This window comes from Coregonus lavaretus (assembly GCF_964263955.1).
Source record: "Coregonus lavaretus genome assembly, chromosome: 33".
Taxonomy (NCBI): domain Eukaryota; kingdom Metazoa; phylum Chordata; class Actinopteri; order Salmoniformes; family Salmonidae; genus Coregonus; species Coregonus lavaretus.
In genome coordinates, this window is record NC_140020.1 from 22,899,165 (window position 1) to 22,921,017 (window position 21,853).

The 21,853-nt window shown below is 42.0% G+C and overlaps 1 protein-coding gene across 1 annotated transcript; it reads right to left on the minus strand.

Annotated features, from left to right (window-relative positions):
• Window positions 1-8,055: 8,055 nt before the first annotated feature.
• On the minus strand, window positions 8,056-21,663 carry LOC311108805 (uncharacterized protein). Its single transcript, XM_084151568.1, has 3 exons — window positions 21,537-21,663; window positions 10,293-11,199; window positions 8,056-9,747 (listed from the first exon to the last, which is right to left on the minus strand). Exons 2-3 carry the CDS (start codon window positions 10,540-10,542, stop codon window positions 8,864-8,866), a joined length of 1,134 nt encoding a protein of 377 aa, XP_084007694.1. The 5' UTR covers window positions 10,543-11,199; window positions 21,537-21,663; the 3' UTR covers window positions 8,056-8,863.
• Between the last annotated feature and the right edge of the window lie 190 nt (window positions 21,664-21,853).

Here is a 21,853-nt window from a genome sequence, read left to right on the forward strand (position 1 = left end):
GCGGCTCACCTTCGATGGCCACTGGCACGCTGGAGAAATGTGCTCTTCACGGATTAATCCCGGTTTCAACTGTACCAGGCAGATAACAGACAGCGTGTATGGCGTTGTGTGGGCGAGCGGTTTGCTAATGTCATTGTTGTGAACAGAGTGCCCCATGGTGGCGTTGGGGTTATGGTATGGGCAGGCATAACCTACGGACAACGAACACAATTGCATTTTATCGATGCCAATTTGAATGCACAGAGATACCGTGATGAGATCCTGAGACCCATTGTCGTGCCATTCATCCGCCACCACCTGATGTTTCAGCATGTCGCAAGGATCTGTACAAAATTCCTGGAAACTGAAAATGTCCCAATTCTTCCATGGCCTGCATACTCACCAGACATGTCACCCATTGAGCATGTTTGGGATGCTCTGGATCGACGTGTACAACAGCGTGCTCCAGTTCTTGCCAATATCCAGCAACATTGCACAGCCATTGAAGAGGAGTGGACAACATTCCACAGGCCACAATCAACAGCCTGATCTATGCAAAGGAGATGTGCCGGGCTGCATGAGGCATATGGTAGGAACGAGGAACGAGGGAGAGCTCGGTTTGGTTGTTTTGAAAAGTTTGTTGTTTTGAAAGTGTATTGGAAAGTTTTAGTGCCTAGCTAACTTTTTAGTTTGTATCCCGCGACGGAGTTGGCATCAGTTGATGGGACTGCTAGTCTCTGTCCAGTGATCCTGCCAACGAAGGCCAGGTCTGAGGAGCTATTTGGCGTAGCAGCTAGCCTATCAAGCTAGCAGGGTTTTCTTGAGGGCTTGAACGCAGCCCGTGACGCGGTTAGCCATTGTGGCTGGGACCACGGATTGTCTTGGATTTGTGGCTGTCAAGATCCCTGCTGTCTGTTGTTGTTTTCAATCTTTCCTGTGACCTGCCCTGTCTGGAACTGCGAGGAGTAACAGCGTAACCTACGTGGCTAGCTACCATGACAAAGACCAAAGCCGGTGGTAGTACCGTTGAGGACAGAGGTGAAGGATCTTTTAAACGATTAAAAAGAGTTCTACAAGCAGTTGTTACAACAACAAGAAAATAGCTTCAAGTGTTTTGTCCAAATACTGGTTGATTCAACTAATAAAATAATGGATGACCTGACCAGAGAGGTCCAGGACCTGAAGAACAGTTTGCATTTCTCCCAGGGTCAGCTCGATGAGTTGAAACAGGAGAATGGCAAGATGACAGCAATCTGTAAGTCATTGAGAGAGGACATCAGTTCTGTGTGTGAATCCATGATAACAATGAAGGAGAAATCATGGATCTCGAGGGACAATCAAGGCGGAACAACATGGTTGTGGACGGAATTGCAGAATCTCCACGAGACCTGGACGGAGTCTGAGGACAAAGTGAGGGAAATTATCTCTGAGAAATTGAAGATGGACCACAGGAAGATTGAGGTGGAGCGTGCCCACAGGACTGGAAAACCCACCACCGGCCCAGGTGACAGGCCCAGACTGATAGTGTCAAGTTCCTGAGGTTCAAGGACAAGTTAGCTGTTCTGGAAAGAGCCAAAAACTTGAGAGGAACGTATATCTTCCTAAACAAGGACTATCCTGAAGCTGTGCTCCAGAAGAGGAAATAACTTATCCCAGCCATGAAAGCTGCCAGAGCGCGTGGGGGCATTGCTTACATCCACTATGACAGGCTCATTGTCCACCCTCCCTCCCAGAAGCCTGGAAGGGATGAGAGAGCCAAGCCTATGGGTTCGTAGCTTCAACCCCGCAGCACACACACACACACCAATTGATTAATGGACTGCTGAATGTATATTTCTTTCTCTTGCTTTATTTGCTATTTTCAGTATTATGTCTATCTCTGATAAGCTACCCAGGAAAGGGCTGAAAATAGCCAATATTAATATATGTAGCCTTAGAAATAAGGTTATTGAAATCAATAACTTGCTAAAATCAGCTAACATTCATATATTAGCCATTTATGAGACTCACTTAGATAATTCATTTGATGATACAGCAGTAGCAATACAAGGATAAAACATCTGTAGAAGAGACAGAAATGCTTACGGGGAGGTGTTGCTGTATATATTCAGAGCCATATCCCTGTAATGCTTAGATAATATCTTATGTCAAGTGTTATTGAAGTGTTGTGGTTGCAGGTTCACTTGGCACATCTAAAGCCTTTTCTTTTGTGGTGTTGCTATAGGCCACCAAGTGCTAACAGTCAGTATCTAAATAATATGTGTGAAATGCTTGATAGTGTATGTGATGTAAACAGAGGTCTACTTTCTTGGGGACCTGAATATTGATTGGTTTTCATCAAGCTGTCCGCTCAAGAGGAAGCTTCTCACTGTAACCAGTGCCTGTAATCTGGTTCAGGTTATTAATCAACCTACCAGGGTGTTTACAAACACTACAGGAACAAGATCATCCACATGTATCGATCACATTTTTACTAATACTGTAGAACTTTGTTCTAAAGCTGTATTCGTACCCACTGGATGCAGTGATCACAATATAGAGGCTACAGTTGAAGTCGGAAGTTTACATACACCTTAGCCAAATACATTTAAACTCAGTTTTTCACAATTGTGATATTTAATCCTAGTATAAATTCCCTGTTTTAGGTCAGTTAGGATCACCACTTTATTTTAAGAATGTGAAATGTCAGAATAATAGTATAGAGAATGATTTATTTCATCTTTTATTTATTTTATTTCATATTCCCAGTGGGTCAGAAGTTTACATAAACTCAATTAGTATTTGGTAGCATTACCTTTAAATTGTTTAACTTGGGTCAAAAGTTTCGGGTAGCCTTCCACAAGCTTCCCACAATAAGTTGGGTGAATTTTGGCCCATTCCTACTGACAGAGTTGATGTAACAGAGTCAGGTTTGTAGGCCTTCTTGCTCGCACACGCTTTTTCAGTTCTGCCCACACATTTTCTATAGGATTGAGGTCAGGGCAATACCTTGACTTTGTTGTCCTTAAGCCATTTTGCCACAACTTTGGAAGTATGCTTGGGGTCATTGTACATTTGGAAGACTCATTTGCGACCAAGCTTTAACTTCCTGACTGATGTCTTGAGATGTTGCTTCAATATATCCACATAATTTTCCTTCCTCATGATGCCATCTATTTTGTGAAGTGCACCAGTCCCTCCTGCAGCAAAGCACCCCCACAGCATGATGCTGCAATCCCCGTGCTTCACGGTTGGGATGGTGTTCATCGGCTTGCAAGCACCCCCTTTTTCCTCCAAACATAACGATGGTCATGATGGCCAAACTGTTCTATTTTTGTTTCATCAGACCAGAGTACATTTCTCCAAAAAGTACGATCTTTGTCCCCATATGCAGTTGCAAACTGTAGTCTGGCTTTTTTATGGCGGTTTTGGAGCAGTGGCTTCTTCCTTGCTGAGCAGCCTTTCAGGTTATGTCGATATAGGACTAGTTTTACTGTGGATATAGATACTTTTGTACCTGTTTCCTCCAGCATCTTCACAAGGTCCTTTGCTGTTGTTCTGGGATTGATTTGCACTTTTCACACCAAAGTACGTTCATCTCTAGGAGACAGAACACGTGTCCTTCCTGAGCATTTTGACGGCTGCGTGGTCCCATGGTGTTTATACTTGCGTACTATTGTTTGTACAGATGAACGTGGTACCTTCAGGCGTTTGGAAATTGCTCCCAAGGATGAACCAGACTTGTGGAGGTCTACAATTGTTTTTCTGAGGTCTTGGCTGATTTCTTTTGATTTTCCCATGATGTCAAGCAAAGAGGCACCGAGTTTGAAGGTCGGCCTTGAAATACATCCACAGGTACACCTCCAATTGACTCAATTGATGTCAATTAGCCTATCAGAAGCTTCTAAAGCCATGACATCATTTTCTGTAATTTTCCAAGCTGTTTAAAGGCACAGTCCACTTAGTGTATGTAACCTTCTGACCCACTGGAATTGTGATACAGTGAATTATAAGTGAAATAATCTGTCTGTAAACAATTGTTGGAAAAATTACTTGTGTCATGCACAAATTAGATGTTCTAACCGACTTGCCAAAACTATAGTTTGTTAACAAGAAATTTGTGGAGTGGTTGAAAAACGAGTTTTAATGACTCCAACCTACTTTGGTATGTAAACTTCTGACTTCAACTGTATATCCAGGAAAGCCAAAGTTCCAAAAGCTGGGCCTAAAATAGTGTTAAAGAGATCATACAAAAGATTTTGCTGTGACTTATGTGGATGATGTTAAAAATATTTGTTGGTATGATGTGATTAATAAGGAGCATCCAGACGCCGCACTTGATGAATTTTTGAAATTGCTTCTTCCAATTATTGATAAACATGCACCTGTTAAGAAATTGACTGTTAGAACTGTGAAGGCTCCGTGGATTGATGAGGAATTAAAAAATTGTATGGTTGAAAGAGATGGGGCAAAAGGAGTGGCTAATAAGTTTTGGCTGCACATGGCTTTTCAACCTCTGCCATATCGTGGATTCAGAGGGTTTTCTTTAATGGAAGGTTCTCTAATGTCAAACATGTAAAGTGTGGTGTACCGCAGGGCAGCTCTCTAGGCCCTCTACACTTTTCTATTTTTACCAATGACCTGCCACTGGCATTAAACAAATCATGTGTGTCCATGTATGCTGATGATTCAACCATATACGCATCAGCAACCACAGCTATTGAAGTCACTGAAACCCTTAACAAAGAGTTGTAGTCTGTTATGGAATGGGTGGCCTGTAATAAACTGGTCCTGAACATCTCTAAAACTAAGAGCATTGTATTTGGTACAAATCATTCCCTAAGTTCTAGACCTCAGCTGAATCTGGTAATGAATGGTGTGGCTGTTGATCAAGTTGAGACTAAATTACTTGGCGTTACCTTAGATTGTAAACTGTCATGGTCAAAACATATAGATTCAATGGTTGTAAAGATGGGGAGAGGTCTGTCTGTAATAAAGAGATGCTCTGCTTTTTTTACACCACACTTCAAAAAGCAAGTTCTGCAGGCTTTAGTTTAGTCTTATCTTGATTATTGTCCAGTCATTTGGTTGAGTGCTGCAAGGATAGACCTAGTTAAGCTGCAGCTGGCCCAGAACAGAGCGGCACGTCTTGCTCTTCATTGTAATCAGAGGGCTGATATAAATACTATGCATGCCAGTCTCTCTTGGCTAAGAGTTGAGGAGAGACTGACTGCATCCCTTCTTCTTTTTATAAGAAACATTAATGTGTTGAAAATCCCAAATTGTTTGCATAGTCAACTTACACACAGCTCTGACACAGACACTTACACCACCAGACATGCCACCAGTGGTCTTTTCACAGTCCCCAAATCCAGAACAAATTCAAGAAAGCGTACAGTATTATATAGAGCCTTTATTGCATGGAACTCCGTTCCATCTCATATTGCTCAAATAAACAGCAAACCTGGTTTAAAAAAATAACAGATAAAGCAACACCTCACAGCACAACGCCTCTCCCCTATTTGACCTAGATAGTTTGTGTGTATGTATTGATACGTAGGCTACTTGTGCCTTAGAATTTTTTTTTATGTAGTTCTGTCCTTGAGCTGTTCTTGTCTATTAATGTTCTGTATTATGTCATGTTTCATGTTTTGTGTGGACCCCAGGAATAGTAGCTGCTGCTTTTGCAACAGCTAATGGGGAGCCTTATAAAATACCAAATAAACCAGATACTGACTGGTTTTCTGATCCACGCCCCTACCTTATATTCACAGTCATGTGACATCCATTGATTAGGGCCCAATTTATTTATTTCAATTGACCGATTTCCTTATATGAACTGTAACTCAGTAAAATCTTTGAAACCGTTGCTTTCTGCGTTTATATTTTTTGTTCAGTGTAGAAGAGCACCGGCTTTAACAGGTCGAAATTGTAAATGAGCATGCATTTGCCAATTGTGCTGGCTTAAGGCCAGCTGAAAACAGAGCCTTAACACTTTCCTACAACTTCCATTCTCCTTTCTTCCCCACTTTTATAATTTTCAATAAATAACTTTTCAAGCATCCTATGTTTTTATTGAATAGAATCAATAAGAGAACCAGATTAGTAACATCTGTGCTGATTACATTGATATATATATATTAATTTGTGCAATAATGGCTAACTTGTATGTTGGACAAAGCTGCTTGAAGTTCTGATCTATCTGTTGAGGTGATTACATTTTACAATCAGAAATATTTTGCCATTTGACAATTTGCTTGGTTTTACAAGGCTGAAAAAAATTATAATAAATACAACAACCATATTAGTAAGATCATATGAATAAAATACAGTATATCATAATCAATTCAGCCATTACATGCAGTGAGCATTGAACTTCAGTCAGTTTACTTAGTGCAGTCCAATATCAGAGAAGTGGGATTAGTAAAGGGGTGGAAGGTACACACCCAATTTAGTTTCTCCCCCTTTTCCCCCAAGTTGTTCACTCCCCCTCAAAGATTTAGTGCCATTGGATTGGTGTATGCACTGGCTGGAGGGAGTTCCCAACACATTCCTTATGCTGCGTTTGTAACCAAGTGGGAAGTGGAAATTTACCACATACCACTGGGGAAAATCATAGATATATAGAGGACTCATCTTTGTATCTGTGCTATTGTAGCAACTGTGACAGCATGGGCACAATGTGACATTTCCACACTACGAGGTTAGAATAATACTGTGAAATTGTGAAAATGATGATAATGCCCTTTTAGTGTAAGAGCTGTTTGAAAAGACAGCCTAAAATATCTGCCTGTTTTAGTGGGATATAGTTTTGGCGGGATATAGTTTTGGCCTGCATTGTGACATCACCAGGTGGTAAATTAGTTAATAGACCAATAAGAAAGAGAGTTCCAAACCTCTCTGCCAATAACAGCAAGTTTCCCCCTCCCAGACAGTCCTAGCAAAATTCTTGCTCGAGAAATTGCTCTTTGCTAAGAAGTTATTTGTTTATTTTGTTTATAGACAGTAAAGTACTTAATTGCTAACCAGAAATGATTTGATATTTAGATAAACACATCTGCATTGGACCTTTAAATGCAACAACACATTATTTATAAAAAGCTATCTATTAATATGGTTTTTGAACACTAATTTGTTAACAAGCATGATAGCTGTACTGTTAGTTTATGTTTACGCAGCTTGTTGGACATTAGCGTTTCTCAACGAGTTCAAAGCATGCGAATGCATCCAACTGGTATTTATGACTGTACAAGTGGGAAATTCCCACCTCCCACTTGGTTACGAACGCAGCATAACACCAGGGGTGCATTCAATTCACTTCAACGTTTGCTAATTTGCGTGATGGTTTATACTGAATGACACGTTGCCCCAAAACAGTGCGCACCTTTCTTCTACAGCCTTTGAGGTATGTTTATTCCCATTTGGTGGGTGTGGTTAGGTGTTGCCTGATCAATATTGGTGTGACCATCGTAAATCGCAAAACTCGTGCTGCACACCATATGGGATCTGCCCTCTGGGCCACCATAGTCACAACGAGTTCATTGCAACAAACAAGCTGAACTTCGCACTCACCACTGTGTTAACACTGGTTTCCTTAAAACGATACTACCGGGAGATTACACGGAGCTCTGAGCTAAAATAACAGTGATTGCAACGAAAAGAACACCAGAATAAACTAACAGACCAGCTGATATTTACATTTTAGTCATTTAGCAGACGCTCTTATCCAGAGCGACTTACAGTTAGTGAGTGCATACATACTGACGTATGACGTCGTTACAGTGTCAAGCCGGCATGATACTAGACAGCGAAAATTATCCTTGTCTGCGTTCACTACTCCCATCCCAATGAAGTAATATTTCCTATCAGGAAGAATGAACTGAAAATAGGAAAAAGATCAATGGAAGAATTACATATTACAACTGAAATAAAAATTTGACTGGAAATGTAGCCTGTCAAAAAACATACGCCAAATTATGCCTCCATCGAGGCTACTCTTCTAAGAAAATAAAGTTATTGAAGCCCAACTTAATTAATTACCATATTGTAAATGAAAGTGATATGGATTGCAGCAACATATGATAGACAATTTAAATATCAATATAAAATGAAGCACTTTAATTAAGTACAATACAAGATCATTTAATAAAAAATTGCCTACAACACAATTACAATTTAGTTTCAAATTTGTATCCTACAGTTCAGGAATATTTTCTTCACCTCTCTTGATAAAAAATTGCCTTATTTTATTTAGACAAGTTAAAATCATTAATGGATTACATAAATTGGAAACAAATGTATCCTACACCATTACTTTTACATTCATAAAATGTGTAGGGTAGGCTACATTGCCATAGTAGATTTGCCATGGCAAAAAAGGAAATTAAATACTTTGAGTTGTATGGAATGCTTGTCAAATAGATAAATCGCCTTCAATCTGCTAAAAAAACAGGATTAAACTGTTCCGATGATAATACCCAACAGAGGGCAAAATAGTCTTGAAAAATTAGGACTAAGAGTAAAGCCCAACATCCACTTTAGGTAGAGGTAATTGGTGTCCAATAATGGTTGCAATTGAGATCAGCTGTATGGGTGATTTATTGCCTATTGCTGGTTTAACTAAAGATCAGCTGGCGATAATCTGGTTGCAATTGGCCCAAAGTTTTTTAACTGGTCGTTCATTACAGTGCCGTTTCCATTGAATTCAAGGTTGCGCACTGTTCTGTGGTACTGAATGCAACCCAGTCCATTCCTTTTAAATCTGTGCAAGTGAACACTTCAGGGAGAAAACGGAATTGGGCCTAAAGGTTTTGTTTGAACATGAAGGTGACAAAGCATTTAAGGCACAATCTATAGTTTCAAATGTAGCCTATCACTCCCAATCAGAGACAACCAGTTCAATAATTTACTTAATGAAATGTGGCGTCATCGCGAGTGACGTTGACTCTGTGTGAGTCCTCTGATGTGCTTTTAAGGAGGGGGCTGAGGAGTAACTCTTCCCACACTGGGAGCAGGGGTAAGGTTTTTCTAGTTCATGTGTGCCTTGGTGTTGAGTTAATTGTCCCTTTTGGGTGAAACTCTTCCCGCACTGAGAGCATTGGTATGGTTTCTCCCCAGTGTGCATGAGCTGGTGTCTCTTCAGCGCCACTGAAAGAGAGAAATTCTTCCCGCAGAGCAAGCACTGGTACGGTTTCTCTCCGGTGTGTGTGCGCTGGTGTTTCTTTAAAGTCCCCTGGAGGGAGAAACTCCTCCCACAGTCAGAGCAAGTGTAAGGTTTCTCCCCTGTGTGTACGGTCTGATGACGTGTCAAGTGGTGTATATGAGTGAAACTTTTCTCACAGTTGGTGCACTGGAATGGCTTTTCATTGCTGTGCGTGCTCTGGTGTCTTTTAAGGTTGGTGGATGAAGAGAAACTCTTCCCGCAGTCAGAGCACAGGAAAGGCCTCTCACCGGAGTGCGTGAGCTGGTGCTTCTTCAAATTGATTCTCTGAGAGAAACTTTTCCCGCACTCACCGCAACTGAACGGTTTCTCCTGCGTGTGCGTGCGCTGGTGGCTGTTGAAGTGTCCCAATTGTATGAAGCGTTTCCCGCATTTGGAGCAGTGGTAAGGTCTCTCTCCGCTGTGCGTCCGCATGTGTTGCTTCAGGTTTCCGGACTCTGAGAAGGTTTTTCCACACTGGGAACAGCAGTGAGGTTTCTCCACGGGAGCTCGCCAGTCCGGTTCCTGTATCGAACTTCTTCCACTCTTTGAGCCCCATCTAGTCTCGGTGCTGGGGCTAGGCCTCTCTCCTGTGACGAAGAGAATAATTTTGGAAATAAGTAAAAATATACTATCAGCACAAAATAATAAATAAAGTTACATATTTGCTAGAAGGCGTTATAACATAACCGTTGTCAGCTCCCTACCACTTCTCCCTTTTCCGGTTAGCATTTAGCATTTTTAGCAGCTGAAGCAAGCACAGACTTTTTCTAGCAATAAAGTGACTTTTTACAAATCTAATGCAGACACATTCTTCAGAAAGCGATACTGGCTATAATAGGAGTTGGATAGGAGTGTTCAGTGTTGACAAATGTTCGGAATTAAATTGAATGGGGCTCTATGGCAATACCGACCCAACAAAATCATGTTAATATAAGTGAACTAAATATAAAAATTGTCTGTCTTGGGGAATCAACAGCCAAGTTATGTGTTCAGAATCATGCTAAATTGTATTTTGAGTGGAACATCCCCTTGGGAACTTAAATGAAGAACATCAAAATGCCCTTTCAGTCCTACTGAAGAGTTGAAATGACATTTTCAAGCCATTGCTTAGGCCTACTTGTGCAATTCTTACCTCCATCCTCCTCAATTTTCACTGTGATAACCTCCTCCTCCTCTTCTTCTTTTAATGTTGAAACCTCCTCCTCTTCTTTTTTAAACGTGAAAGTCAACACCTCTTCCTTCACTGTGAAAGCTTCCTCCTCCTTTTCCTCCTTCACTGTGAATGCCTCCTTGTCCTTCAATGTGAAATCCTCCACCTGCACCTCCTCCTCCTCCTCTTTGACGTAAACATTCAGCCCCGGTGTCCCACTGCAATCATCCATCTTCTCTGAAGCCAAACTAAAACCCTGAGGGCTTATGCCTGTACAGCTGGGCTCAATACCTGGAGGGCTGCCGCAGTGTCTGCTGGGTCATGTTCAGTAGGCACGAAATGAAAGACAGTGACCCGAAACGGAGTGAAATGTTGTTCAATAAGATACGCTTGTTTGTGTTTTCTATTTTAAACAGTTTTTCTATGGTGTGCGCTATACAATTCAGATATTCATTTTTCCCTTTTAAATCAGTGTCTAATTTAGAACTGGGCCCCGTTCAGGTGCAACATTAGAGTACGCTCAGATATAAATGTTTTATGCAGAATAGATATGATTGTCTGTCATCTAGAAATGGGAATCGTCTAGAGTCTATTCATTCCATTTCTATCTGTAAAGTTCAGGATGTTGCACATTAACTAATATAGTACACCGCTGGTGTACATTGGCCTCCAATCAATAACATTGGCTGATCAGTTAAGTGCAATGGAGAAAGGAAAACCCACAGACACTGCAGCTGCCCTCAAGGACTGGAGTTAGACACCCGTGCAGGGCAGCCTCCTCTGTGCATTGCTTGGTTCCAGTCTGGACGTTTTGGCAATGCATCAGACCACTATCTAGGTCGCACCAGCAATTAAAACTTCCCCTGATGCACTGGACAGTAGACACCACCTAGGCAGAAGACATAACCATTGTTTATCAGAGTGTAAGCAAGCAAAATACATTTCAAGACATTGGACACCGTGTTCTGGCCGTCACTAGCTACCACAGCCACAAATGGCTAAACCCTGCCTATTTCTACAATTGATCTTCTTAAAATCTTAGGTGCCAAGCTTATGGTCTCTGATTCAGCGAGGTTGGGTTAAATGCGGAAGACATATTTTGGTTGAATGCATTCAGTTGTGCAACTGACTAGGTATCCCAGTTTCATTTAACCACACTGCTAACCTTATGACTAACCCTAACCTTAAATGAAGACCAAAAGGTGACAACCCTTTGTTCCCTCTAGTTTAACTTCCAGGCGTGACACAAAGCTCACAAGCTTGGCTACATCATCAAGCACTGTTGAAATAATATAAGTATGTTTTTTTTCATCCTTTCCCTTTGTTTTTCTGTGTTAAAGTTCCCCAGTTTTCACCCTATACAGTAGGTGGTGACATGTACCTAAAACCTGCGTTTGCGGACTGCCATAATAGAGCCCCACAGTGGAGGTGTCATAATACCCACAAAACCTAGCGGTCAAAACAGGGAAATGGTTCCAATCGTTTTTCCACCACTCATTTTTTCCATAAGGGATTTTAGAAACACAAAATAAGGACTCTGTTTCATGTAGGAATACCCTGGCGTGACGTCTTGATAACCATGTACACTACCGTTCAAAAGTTTGGGGTCACTTAGAAATGTCCTTGTTTTCAAAAGAAAAGCAATTTTTTTGTCCATTAAAATAACATCAAATTGATCAGAAATACAGTGTAGACATTGTTAATGTTGTAAATGGCTATTGTAGCTGGAAACGGCTGATTTTTTAAAATTGTATTTCTACATAGGCGTACAGTGGCCCATTATCAGCAACCATCAGTCCTGTGTTCCAATGGCACGTTTGTGTTTGCTAATCCAAGTTTACCATTTTAAAAAGGCTAATTGATCATTAGAAAACCCTTTTGCAATTATGTTAGCACAGCTGAAAACTGTAGTGCTGATTAAAGAAGCAATAAAACTGGCCTTCTTGAGACTAGTTGAGTATCTGGAGCATCAGCAATTGTGGGTTCGATTACAGGCTCAAAATGGCCAGAAACAAATAACTTTCTTCTGAAACTCGTCAGTCTATTCTTGTTCTGAGAAATGAAGGCTATTCCATGCGAGAAATTGCCAAGAAACTGAAGATCTCGTACAACGCTGTGTACTACTCCCTTCACAGAACAGCGCAAACTGGCTCTAACCAGAATAGAAAGAGGATTGGGGGGTCCCGGTGCACAACTGAGCAAGAGGACAAATACATTAGTGTCTAGTTTGAGAAACAGACGCTCACAACTGGCAGCTTCATTAAATAATACCCGCAAAACACCAGTCTCAACGTCAACAGTGAAGAGGCGACTCCGGAATGCTGACCTTCTAGGCAGAGTTGCAAAGAAAAAGCCGTATCTCAGACTGGCCAATAAAAAGAAAAGAACACAGACACTGGACAGAGGAAGATTGGAAAAAAGGGTTATGGACAGACAAATCAAAGTTTGAGGTGTTTGGATCACAAAGAAGAACATTTGTGAGACGCAGACCAATTTAAAAGATGCTAGAGGAGTGCTTGATGCCATCTGTCAAGCATGGTGGAGGCAATGTGATGGTCTGGGGGTGCTTTGGTGGTGGTAAAGTGAGAGATTTGTACAGGGTAAAAGGGATATTGAAGAAGGAAGGCTATCACTCCATTTTGCAACGCCATGCCATACCCTGTGGACGGCGCTTGATCGGAGCCAATTTCCTCCTACAACAGGACAAAGACCCAAAGCACAGCTCCAAACTATGCAATAACTATTTAGCGAAGAAGCAGTCAGCTGGTATTCTGTCTGTAATGGAGTGGCCAGCACAGTCACCGGATCTCAACCCTATTGAGCTGTTGTGGGAACAGCTTGACCGTATGGTACGTAAGAAGTGCCCATCAAGCCAATCCAACTTGTGGGAGGTCCTTCAGGAAGCATGGGGTGAAATCTCTTCAGATTACCTCAACAAATTGACAACTAGAATGCCAAAGGTCTGCAAGGCTGTAATTGCTGCAAATTGATGATTATTTGACGAAAGCAAAGTTTGAAGGACAATTATTATTTCAATTAAAAATCACTATTTCTAACCTTGTCAATGACTACATTTCCTATTCATTTTGTTATATTTTCTATTCAAACTAATTTCATGTATGTTTTCATGGAAAACAAGGACATTTCTAAGTGACCGCAAACTTTTGAACGGTAGTGTAAATCTCTCTCGGACAAGGTACATTTTATCAATATATTCAGCTCTATTTACTCTCAGATTCGAAAATGCTAATTAGCATCAAAGTAGACATCATGTAACACTACAAATCCCTGCAAGCTCCTGCACGTCATCTGATGCCTTTGTTAACAGGTATTGTGCCAATTTAAAACTTGCATAAGACAGTTAACAGAATAGTCCATTTAAAGAAATTTAGCTAATTTATTCATTACTACATTTTGCTAACATTAGATAGTTAATCCAGAGATTCTTATCTTTGCCTCGATTCGGCAGTCTCATCCAGATCATCATGGCATTTGAAGTTGTTTATGATCGCCACATTAGCAGCTAAATAGCATTTCCATTTTTGTGGGTAAATACAGGTGAATATACTGATAAAAGTCACCTAGTCCTAGAGAGATTTACACAGTTATCAAAACATCACGCCAGGGTAAGCCTACATGGAACACAGCCCTTAATTTAAGTGTTTCTAAAAACCACTATGGGAAAGATGAATGGTGGAAAAACGATTGGAACCATTTCCCTGTTTGACCGCTAGGTTTTATGGGTATTATGACTCATACTGTGGTACTCTATACTATAGAAGAAGAAGACAGAGTGATTCTAAGGACTAGAACACAGAAGTTGAAACAATGTCACACGGAATGGAGACCTAGTTATCTGTTTTATTTTTAACAGAAAAGTAGTTTGATTTAGTTTCATTTATTTATTTTGGTAGTTTGTACATCGGTTCAGTTTTTTTTAAATCCTGTTTCCATTCCGGACAGTAGGTGGCAGCATGCACACTAAATTGTGAATGCCAATATACCATAAAAGAAGGAGACGTTCGCTAACTAGCTACAACGAGAGGATGAGAAGGATAAAGGTTTCCGGAGTGGAGGAATATGGTAATATTCAAGATACAAGAACCATTTGCTATTACAGCAGATGAAGGAGTGGAAAGAGCGTGGAGAAGAAGGAGCTGAGTGTAGAGGGAAGCGGTGTGGTGAGAAAGATTGGTGTCAAAGTACAAAAATTTGAAAAACATACGCACTTCGGTAGCTCAGAAAACGAACCTGATGAGAGTGAGGAGGAATTACCTGCGGTGGCACATGCGGGGAAGACTGCAGAGTTCAGGCCTTATCAGGATGATGACGATGGGGCGGCAGGTAGCTTAGTGGTTAAGAGCGTTGTGCCAGTAACCGAAAGGTCGCTGGTACTAATCCCCGAGCCGACTAGGTGAAAAATCTGTCGATGTGCCCTTGAGCAAGGCACTTAACCCGAATTGCTCCTGTAAGTCGCTCTGGATAAGAGCGTCTGCTAAATGACTAAAATGTAAATGTAAATGACGAGGATGATTCTAATTCTGTCCCAGTAGGAGTGAGATTTTTTGAGAGAATGGATCCTTGCCTTCTGGCTGATCCATGTGGTGTCAGGGTTGGTGGAGAAGAGGTTGGGAAATGTTGAAATCGGTGAAAGTAACTCAAAGTGGACTTGTGATTTAGTTTTTGTCTTCCATCCAGAGGGAGCGGCCTCGCCGCACCACGTGCCTCGGGATAAGACCTGTGACATGCTTTGCTCTCCGGAACAAGGTGCCGTTGAAAGGAGTGATAACTGGAGTGGCGTTAAGTGTTGAGGAGGACCAGCTGAAATGGAAGATCCCCGGTGTGTCTGTGACGCCTGTTTGGTGCGACGCAGACCCGGTGGAGAGCGTGGTGAAACAGAGAAGACACTGTCTGTCATGCTGAGTTTTTCCCTTCCCTTCACACTCCAGAACAGTAGGTGAAAACACAGACCTAGATAAGAGAAATAGATTAATGGGGAGGGCGTGGCCGGCCTCACATTCCAGTACAACAGGTGGCGGTGTATGCACCCTTCAGTTGGTTGCGATCCGCCAATATAAATTTAAAAGAAGAAAATGGAAGGTGGCTGGACGAACTCAAAGGGAAAGAGGTGAAGCGAGATGGATAACTGGGCCAAAAATCTGTCTTCCCAGCAGGTGACGTTGTTTCGTTTCTTTCGCTCACCAAGCGAGGAGTTTTTGTATGGAGGTCAATGAGTGTTGAATTTGGTCAACAAAAATTGTAATGGCTTATTTGCTACGTGAGGTTGATTTGATCTAATAGAAGTTTGTTAACGCTTAGGTTTTTACGAGTGTACTGATAAGTAGGACACGTGACATCCCGGCAACTTGGAGAAAAAAATACTATATCGGAGTTGCCTCGAGATTGCTATGCATATTCATGACGAGGCTAGTAGCATAGCATCTTTCCATTGAATACAGGCGGTTGACATCAACCTCCCTCATCGAATATTCAAAAAAGTATTAAAATAACAAGATGTATCCACCAATCCAAAGAGGAATAGGCGGGAGCTTGACAGCCCACCATTCCGCTCTGTGGACAACGAATCCCATTGTTAGAGTGGAGACAGAGACACATGGAGACATCATTATATCCCAAATCTCTGATGAGCTTGAATTTGGCCCGGTGGTGGCAGGCCGTGTAATGGCGGAAGCGGATGCAATGTTTGATTATGTTGGCGCGAGTGAAGTTGTTAAGAATAACTGGACGACGGTAATAAATAAGAATGGAGCTAAAAAAAACTCAAGTTGGAATTGAACCGCTGTTTCTGGTTGGAGTACGTTTCATGAATAATATTTTTTATTTGGGAGACCCATTTGCAGTTACGAAGGAAGAATTGGGAAAGGTGGAGTCGGTCAGATTGACCAGGAGCGGTATGATGGTGATTTCATGTGTATCGAATGAGAAAAAGGAGAAAGCTCTGTGGCTCTATAAACTTTCAATGTACGAAGTGGAGAGTTATGATTTTCAGAGTAGGGCACCGAAGAAAGGTGTCATCTCTCACTGGATATCGAGGCTTCATGGTTTGGGGACAACATGCCGGGAATAGTTGGTGCGCGTTGATTAACCCATACTGTAAATGGAAAGAAGGAGGAAAGGCTTTCTGTAATGTTTATGAAGTTGTATATGTACAAAAACCACTACAATGTCATTTTAAAAGTTTTGCCATGTGTCAGGTATTTGCAGACGGAATATCAGTGTTGAAGAGTCTGAGGATGCACAATGCTGCAATTGTAATGGGAATCATGTTCCAGAGAAGGGTGAAGGAGGTAAAAGTAGCGAGGATCAGGGCTGTGGAGCAGGTCTCCTATGCGGAGGCAGTGAAAATTGTTGAAGGAGAGAGTACAGTGCCTTGCAAAAGTATTCATCCCCCTTGCCGTTTTTCCTATATTATTGCATTACAACCTGTAATTTAAATAATATAATATGCCATTTAGCAGACGCTTTTATCCAAAGCGACTTACAGTCATGTGTGCATACATTTTTACGTATGGGTGGTCCCAGGGATCGAACCCACTACCCTGGCGTTACAAGCGCCATGCTCTACCAATTGAGCTACAGAGGACCACAGATTTTTATTTGGATTTCATGTAATGGACATACACAAAATAGTCCAAATTGTTGAAGTGAAATGAAAAAAATTATACAAAAGAAATAACGGAAAAGTGGTGCGTGCATATGTATTCACCCCCTTTGCTATGAAGCCCCTATATAAGATCTGGTGCAACCAATTACCTTCAAAAGTCACATAATCAGTTAAATAAAGTCCACCTGTGTGCAATCTAAGTGTCATATGATCTCAGTATATATACACACCTGTTCTGAAAGGCCCCAGAGTCTGCAACAACACTAAGCAAGGGGCACCACCAAGCAAGCGGCACCATGAAGACCAAGGAGCTCTCCAAACAGGTCAGGGGCAAACCCAACACCTCTCATCACCCAGAGAACACCATCCCCACAGTGAAGCATGGTGGTGGCAGCATCATGCTGTGGGGATGTTTTTCATCGGCAGGGACTTGGAAACTGGTCAGAATTGAAGGAATGATGGATAGCACTAAATACAGGGAAATTATTGAGGGAAACCTGTTTCAGTCTTCCAGAGATTTGAGACTGGGACAGATGTTTACCTTCCAGCAGGACAATGACCCTAAGCATACTGCTAAAGGGGAAACATTTAAATGTCTTGGAATGGCCTAGTCAAAGCCCAGACCTCAATCCAACTGAGAATCTGTGGTATGACTTAAAGATAGCTGTACACCAGCAGAACCCATACAACTTGAAGGAGCTGGAGCAGTTTTGCCTTGAAGATTGGGCAAAAACCACAGTGGCTAGATGTGCCAAGCTTATAGAGACATACCCCAAGAGACTTGCAGCTGGAATTGCTGCAAAAGGTGGCTCTACAAAGTATTGACTTTGGGGGGGTGGGTGAATAGTTATGCACGCTCAAGTTTTTGTTGTTGTTGTCTTATTTCTTGTTTGTTTCACAATAATAAATATTTTGCATCTTCAAAGTGGTAGGCATATTGTGTAAATCAAATGATACAACCCCCCCCAAAATCAATTTTAATTCCAGGTTGTAAGCCAACAAAATAGGAAAAATGCCAAGGGGGGGTGAATACTTTCACAAGCCACTGTAGACATGATGAAGCTATGGTAGTGGATGACCAGCAGCCTGTTGATGTTGTTCATCAGATAAAATATCCTGAAATACTAATGGTGAAGAAGGTGGGTTTTGTTGCGTTCATTGCGCTGGTGATTAATTGTACAGGACAAACTAATAAAAAAAGAAATTGGATATCATTGTGAAAGCGGCAAAAGGGCTATTGGATCTTCAGGACTTCGAGGCTGAAACAATGCATGGGAATACCGTCGGAAGATACTCCCCCCTCTCAGGACCCAGAGCCTGTGTAGGGATGAGTAGACATTGGAGTATGTTTTTCACCATTCCCCTATTCCCTTTTTTCTGCTATAACGTTTCTCAGTTTTCACCCCACCCAGTAGGTGGCTTCAATACACTTTTTGGGATGTAGTCCGTCAATAAAAATTCTAAGAAGAAGAAGAGAAAAAAAAAAGCAAGGAAGAAATCCAAAGGCTTGGTTTGTAGGTGTTCGGAAGGAGACGTGGAGAAGTCAGAGATAGCCAGACATGTAAAGTGGGCTAAGGAACAGAAGTTGGGTTTTGGAGGAACGCCATCAGTACGTGCTCTGCAAGCAATGTAGCGGATGAAGGTGCAGCAAGAGCGTGGTGAACGGATAGATGTGACTACGGACAGTGAGGAAGAACAGCCGAGTGTAGTGGGAAGATGTGTGTTGAGGAAGAATGCTGTCAGATATGATAAAGAATCTGGACCAGTAGGAGTGGAATTTTGGGAGAAAGTGGACCGCTTGCCTTTTGGCAGATCCATTTGTGGTTTTATGAGAAAGGATTTGGGTGTAGTTGAATCAGTAAAGGTAACCTGTAGTGGACTTGTGATATTTGTTTGTGTTGCTTCTGACCAGAGGGAGAAGGTGCTTCGTGTCACGCAACTTGGGTCAAGATCTGTTTCTTTGCTTTGCTCTTAGGAATAGGGCACCATTGAAAGGAGTGATCTATGGGGTAGCGTGTGGAGGTGGAACAATTGAAGTTGAAAATTCTGTTTGTTTGTGATGCCCGCCATTTGGTGCGACGCAGACCCGGTAGGGAGCGTGGTGAAACAGAGTCATTGTCAGTCCATTTGAGTCAGAGTCTCTACCAGACAAAGTCATCCACTGTGCTGTTTCAGTTGCAACGTTTATGGCCATGTTGCAGCAGTGTGTAGGAGGGAGATTCCAAGCTGTGGGAAGTGTGCAGGAGGGCACGGGATAGAGGATTGTGTCGATTCGGTAGATAAAGTTGTGTCAATTGTAGGGGTGCTCATGTTGCTGGGGATCGGAAGTGTCCGGTGTGAGACAGACAGACAGATTTAAGTGGCCAGAGTCAAAGTAGTGCAGAGGGTGTCGTATGCTGAGGCAGTGAAGAAAGTGGAGGAGGATGGATCAAGTGTGAGGGATCCTGAGAGGATACCTGTGAGTAGTAGATCTGTGCAGAGAAGTTTTGGGGTATACGAGATTTGACTTAGTTACAGGGTGTGTTGAGGGGGGTGTCCCGTCCTCCCAGGCTGTTGGCATGGACAGGAGCAGATAGGTTAAAAGTAGTGGAATGGGGTATTGGGTTTTTAATGAGTGTAGGTGGCAACTGCAGAGAAGTACCTGGGTGTATGAGATGTTACTCCAGAAGAGTTAATGGGGTGGTAATTAATATTTTCATGAAATAGTGGTACACACACTACATGACCAAAAGTATGTGGACAACTGCTCGTCGAACATGTCATTCCAAAGTCATGGGTATTAATATGGAGTTGGTCCCCCCTTGGCTGCTATAACAGCCTCCACTCTTCTGGGAAGGCTTTCCACTAGATGTTGGAATATTGCGCTGGGGACTTGCTTCCATTCAACCACAAGACCATTAGTGAGGTCAGGCACTGATGTTGGGCGATTAGGCCTGGCTCGCAGTCAGCGTTCCAATTCATCCCAAAGGCGTTCAATGGGGTTGAGGTCAGGGCTCTGTGAAGGCCAGTCAAGTTCTTCCACACCGATCTTGACAAACAATTTCTGTACGGACCTCGCTTTGTGCACAGGGGCATTGTTATGCTGAAACAGGAAAGGACCTTCCCCAAACTGTTGCCACAAAGATGGAAGCACAGAATTGTCTAGAATGTCATTGTATGCTGTAGCATTAAGATTTCCCTTCACTGGAACTAAAGGGCCTATCCCGAACCATGAACAACAGCCCCAGACAATTATTCCGCCTCCACCAAAACTTTACAGTTTGCACTATGCATTCTGGCAGGTAGCATTCTCCTGGCAGCCACCAAACACAGATTTGTCCATCGGACTGCCAGATGTTGAAGCGTGATTCATTTACTAGAGAGAAAGCATTTCCACTGCTCCAGAGTCCAATGGCGGCGGGCTTTACACCACTCCAGCCGACGCTTGGCATTGCGAATGGTAATCTTAGGCTTGTGTGCAGCTACTCGGCCATGGAAACCCATTTCATGAAGCTCCCGAAGAACAGTTATTGTGCTGACGTTGCTTCCAGAGGCAGTTTGGAACTCGGTAGTGAGTGTTACAACTGAGGACAGATACTTTTTACGTGCTTTGCACTTCAGCACTCGGCGGTCCCGTTCTGTGAGCTTGTGTGGCCTACCACTTCGCGGCTGAGCTGTTTTTGCTCCTAGACATTTCCACTTCACAATAACAGCACTTACAGTTGAATGAGGCAGCTCTAGCAGGGCAGAAATTTGATTAACTGACTTGTTGGAAAGGTGGCATCCTATGACGGTGCCACGTTGAAAGTCTGAGCTCTTCAGTAAGGCCATTCTACTGCCAATGTTTGTCTATATTGAGATTGCACGGCTGTGTGCTCGATTTTATACACTTGTCAGCAACATGTGTGGCTGAAATAGCTGAATACACTACTTTGAAGGGGTGACCACATACTTTTGTATATATAGTGTAGGTGTAAGATTAGTTGGTGGTGCCTTTTTTGTATTTTTTTATTTAGGAACAGGAATAATGAAGATAATTTAACGTAGGTAGACGTAACTGACTTCACACTTCAGTACAGTACAGTAGGTGACGGTGTATGCACCATTAAGATGGATGCGATCCGCCAACCCAATTCCAAAGAAGAAGAAAAACAGCAATTATAATACTAGGCCTATGCAGTGGTAGTGGAGGGTAAACGCACTTTACTCACCTTTTTTTATTTTGCGCTACAGTTTACCCACCTTCTGTGGAAAAATGCATTAAAAGAATAGCAAGTGTTACGGTTTCACCGCGACCGACAATCAGTTTACCACCTATTTGTTTTTTACCACTACACTACATCGGGCCTATATTGATTTCCAAAACGAATAAAACGTCGATATCAAGCTAACACACCATCTAACGTTAGCCAGTTAGTTAGCTAAATAACTCGTCTAACAAGGACACACTCAAATAGTAAACTATCCAATTTAACCGCATTTATCATTGAGTTAGCTAACAACGATTCATGTTCCTAGCTAGCTAGCTAACGTTAGCAAGCTAGCCAAGTAACGTTAGCTAGCTTGCTTAATTGTTAACGTTACAAGTAAAACTACTCACAAATGAAGGAAACGTTACTTACTTGAGCAAACAAAATGTGCATTCCAATCTGGTGCATGAACAGATGATAACTAAAAAGGTTCAAATATCTACTGAATGGGTGTCGCTAGTGTATAGTGTTGAGGAGGAGCTCCGCGGACCCTAGTGTCCGGAAGTAATTTAGCCATTCATTATTGTCATTGCGATTTGAAGAGTTGCTATTTTCTCGAGTTTTCTCGTGTCAATTAACTCGTGACATTCCTGGATTACTCATTATATGAATAAAGTCCTATTTAATGAACAAATAAGATAGTCAGTTGAAAAAAGGTTAAGGGTACAAGACTGTGTACATATATGGCT